Source organism: Pediculus humanus, genomic scaffold (genome assembly GCF_000006295.1).
Source record: "Pediculus humanus corporis 1103172107603 genomic scaffold, whole genome shotgun sequence".
Lineage (NCBI taxonomy): Eukaryota > Metazoa > Arthropoda > Insecta > Psocodea > Pediculidae > Pediculus > Pediculus humanus.
In genome coordinates, this window is record NW_002987217.1 from 1 (window position 1) to 4,126 (window position 4,126).

Consider the following 4,126-nt stretch of genomic DNA (forward strand, 5'->3'; position numbering starts at 1 on the left):
GTGAGTATAATAAATCATTTTTAAAAGATAAAATCATTTTAATCTGTATCATAAATTTCTTTTTTTTTTTAACCGACCTACCTATAACTGGTATTTGTACATAAAAATTTTTTTTTTTTATAGGCGGAGTTTAAACAAGAATTAATTTAAAAAATGAGTTGTTAATCTTGGTTAAAATTATTATTAATATTACCTAAATAATAATAATAATATTTCTTAATTATCAGAGATTAAAAAAAAAAAATTATTTACAAATAATAATAAACTTTGATTTAAATTAAAAATTTGTTAAAAAATAATTGTTTTGTTTTAAATTATTCTAGAGGTGTCCACCATTTTGAATAAATTTTTGTAATTATTAAAAAATCTCTTATCTTATCTTTAAACTTCATTTTAATTATTATAATTGTACTACTCATTAAAAAATAAATAAGTTAATAAAAAAAGGATTTCATAATAATAATTTTTTTGTTTTTTTTTTTTTTGGTTACAAAATTTTTCGTATAATTGTGATTATATATTTTTTGTTTTATTTTTTTAAATTTTAATAATTATTTTTATAAGAGAGAGAGAGAGAGTACACAATCCTAATAATTTAAATAAGTTAAAATGTCTACAATAGCAAAATAATAATAATAATAAACGAAACAATTATTAATGAAATAATTCGTCGGTAAAAAATTATTATTATAAAATTTCATTTATTACATTTAAATTATAATTTTTTTCCCCCGATTAAAAACTCAAGTAATAAAATTATTTAATTATTATTAGTTAGTAATTAAAAAATGATAATAAATTATTATTATTATTATTATTAATTATATTTCACTGTGTGTTTGTTTCAAGACAAATGATTGACCGAGTTAAACAAATTTTTTTTTTTTTTTTTAAATGATTATAAGGTTGTTAATTAACTTATTTATGATACATATTTAAGTATACGTTTAAAAGTATATAAAATATTACTGGTAATAATTAGATATACAACCGACATTTTACAAATGTTTAAATAATAAAAGATTATTGACGATACAAAATAATTAGACAAGCTACAAATTACTGTGAAGATTAATTAAATTTCCATTGGCAAAAATATTTTTAGGATCTAATTGAGCTTTTGTCAATTTAAACAATTCGACCCCGAGTTTTGATACCTGTTGAGGATACCATCTCGACCTGAGTTTTCCAACACCGTGATGATGAGAAATGGAACCTCCGACGGCTAAAATTTCATCTCTTGCCGCTTCTTCGATTTCCTCGTAAGATTTTAACGGATTTTCAATTTCCGCTCCGTTAAAACCGAAATAAAAATAAATGCAACATCCCGAATCGTAGCTTTGCGTCACACGAGCGGATATTAAAAAATATTTAATTCCATGTTTTTCGCATTCTTTGGTAACTCTAAATAAAAAATTAATAATTTTTTTGTTTTTAAAGTACTTTTTATTCGAACGGGTTTCATGATACAAATTTTTAAAAAAAATTACCTAAATTTTACATTATTACAAAGAGCAAGTGCTCTGTCCCATGGAACGGAAGTTTCAAAAGATTCGGCAAATATTTTAAAATCTAAGGCAAAATCTCGAATGTAAGCAATAACAAAAGTCAAAGTATATCCTCGTTGTCCATTTTTTTCACCGGCTGGAATTCCACCAAACGTTTTTGCAATCTCGTAAATTCTTTTCTCTTGTATTTCAATTTCTTTTGCATTACCTGTTTTTGAAAATAAATCTCAGTTTTCTGTTTGACATCTCAATTCCTCAAAATAATAAATTTAATAAATTATAATCACCTTCGAATAACAATGTTGTAACACACATTTTATTCACATCAAATTTTTTTATCGTGGTTATATATGTTTTTTTTATACCATCTAAAATTACACCGAAATAATTTGAGGTAGGACGTAACGATTGGCCAAATTTAAATTGTTCATTGTCCATTAAACGAATGGATGAAGGCTGATAACGGTGTCTGGCTACTTCTCGAACGGCTTTGAATCCTGATTCGAAATCCGGAAAAACGATCGAACCATATTTTCTATATTTGGGAAGTGGTCGAATTTTTATTGACACTTCGGTAATAACACCAAGAGTACCTTTTAATAACAGTTTTAAAAAAATTGTTAAAAATTAATCGAAAATTGAGTAACAACTACAAAAGAAAACTATTTAGAAAAGATTTACCCTCAGAACCCAGTATTACATGATTAAAATCAGGACCACAAGACATTCGGGGTACTTGACTATTTTTTTGAAGAATTCCATTTGGTGTCACCATTTTAACAGACACTAATAAGTCTTCGATATTACCATAAGTATTTTTTTTCATACCAGAAGCTCTGGTTGCTACCCAACCTCCTAAACTGTAAAACCCAAAATTCACTTTTAAAAATGCTTCTTGCAATAAATAATAATAAAAAATAAAATAAACCTTTGCAAAATGATTGTTTACCAACCTAGAAAATTCATATGAATCAGGTTCGTGTCCACTAGTGTATCCCCTAGCTCTTAGAATATTTTCTAAATCTTGTCCTACAATACCGGCTTCAAAACAAGCGACTAAGTTTCCTTCATCTAGCCATAATAAACTATTCTGTGATGAATTAAAAAAAAAAATTATTATTATGTCAAAATTAATAAAATGTTTTTTAAAAGTTATTCTCACCATTTGGGAAGTATCCAAAGACACAAACATTCTTTTTTCTGCTTTAGGACATAAAACAGCCCATGAAACACTTGTGCCCCCACCGAAAGGAATCAAAACAATATTTCTAAGATGTGCTTCATTAACAATAAAAACAACATCATCATGAGATTCAGGCCATACAACCAAATCAGGAACTCTTTGCTTTTTAAAATTTAATTCCCTTAAATGAATAATATCATGAAGAGCATGACCATGAGATCTAACTAATCGATCCAGCCCATCTATCGAATATGAAATATTTTTTTCTTCTAATTTGGCCATGAATTCTGCAAATAAATGAAAAATAATGTAAACAATTATTATTAAATCATTGTGAAAACAAGTAAAACATACAATGAAAAAAAATTCATTCAAAAATGCACTTATCAAAAATAAACTGAAATTGAAAATGTCAATAGACGACTACAACTGAAAGTTTGATTTATTAATAATGATAATGACACCTTTTTAAGTGATTACATTACATCATAATACATGATTAAAAAGCAAATATTTATTTTACAAAAAATGATTATGACAAGAATTATTATGTAGGATTATTTACTTATTAGTGACTGACCAACAAAAATATTCAAATAAGAAAAAAAAAATTTTTTTTTTAATCTCGAAAAGTGTTGTTTTAATAAATTCAAAATGTATAAAAATGCATTGCATGTGAAATTAATTACCATTATCTGTTATAGGCACTGGAAAATCCTCTGGTTTTGGCATTGGTTTTGCCAAATTTTTACTTTTTTCTAATGTTTCAACAGATAAATTAAATTTTGATTTAACCCAATCCAAAAAATATGGAAGATCAGAATTTCCAATAGGATACCGATTACCGGTAAATGAAATAATTTCTTCATCCTCCTTCAAAATAAATTTCGAATCTTTGTACCCCCATCCATTCCATTTTAATAATTTTTCACTAAAATTAAAATTAAAAAACAAATATATATAAATAATATGAGAGAGAGATTGAAAACAAAAAAAAAAAAAAACTCAAATTGTGATCACGCCCATGAAAATAATAATAATTAAAAATAAACTTACTTAAATGAAATATTTATTTAAAAAAATATTTAAATATAAAATTTACACAAAAATAACTAATTCAAACAAAGCGAAAAAACATTTTAAATTAAATAATTAAAAAAAAAAAAATCCGTTAAAAATGTGTGAAATCAATGATAATAATGATCAGGTAAACGAACCCGGATCAGTATGGTAAACCTAATTTCACTTTTCACAAAAATTTTTTTTTTTTTTTAGTTTCGGAAAATAATAAAATAATTTATGATTTTTTTAAAAAAAAGAAAAAGGAAAAAAGGAAAACAAAAATAAAATTCGTAAACAAATAAATAATAACAAAAAAAAAAAAAAGAAAAGAAAAAAAAAATTTTTTAATGTTATATTAAACTTACCGATGTTT

The 4,126-nt window shown here is 24.4% G+C and overlaps 1 protein-coding gene across 1 annotated transcript; it reads right to left on the reverse strand.

Moving 5' to 3' along the window:
* Positions 1 to 1,052: 1,052 nt before the first annotated feature.
* On the reverse strand, positions 1,053 to 3,598 carry Phum_PHUM234530 (uncharacterized protein; the record flags this gene model as incomplete). Its single annotated transcript, XM_002426017.1, has 8 exons — positions 1,053 to 1,404; positions 1,491 to 1,716; positions 1,796 to 2,101; positions 2,190 to 2,368; positions 2,462 to 2,598; positions 2,671 to 2,978; positions 3,381 to 3,564; positions 3,593 to 3,598. 8 exons carry the CDS (start codon positions 3,596 to 3,598, stop codon positions 1,053 to 1,055), a joined length of 1,698 nt encoding a protein of 565 aa, XP_002426062.1.
* Between the last annotated feature and the right edge of the window lie 528 nt (positions 3,599 to 4,126).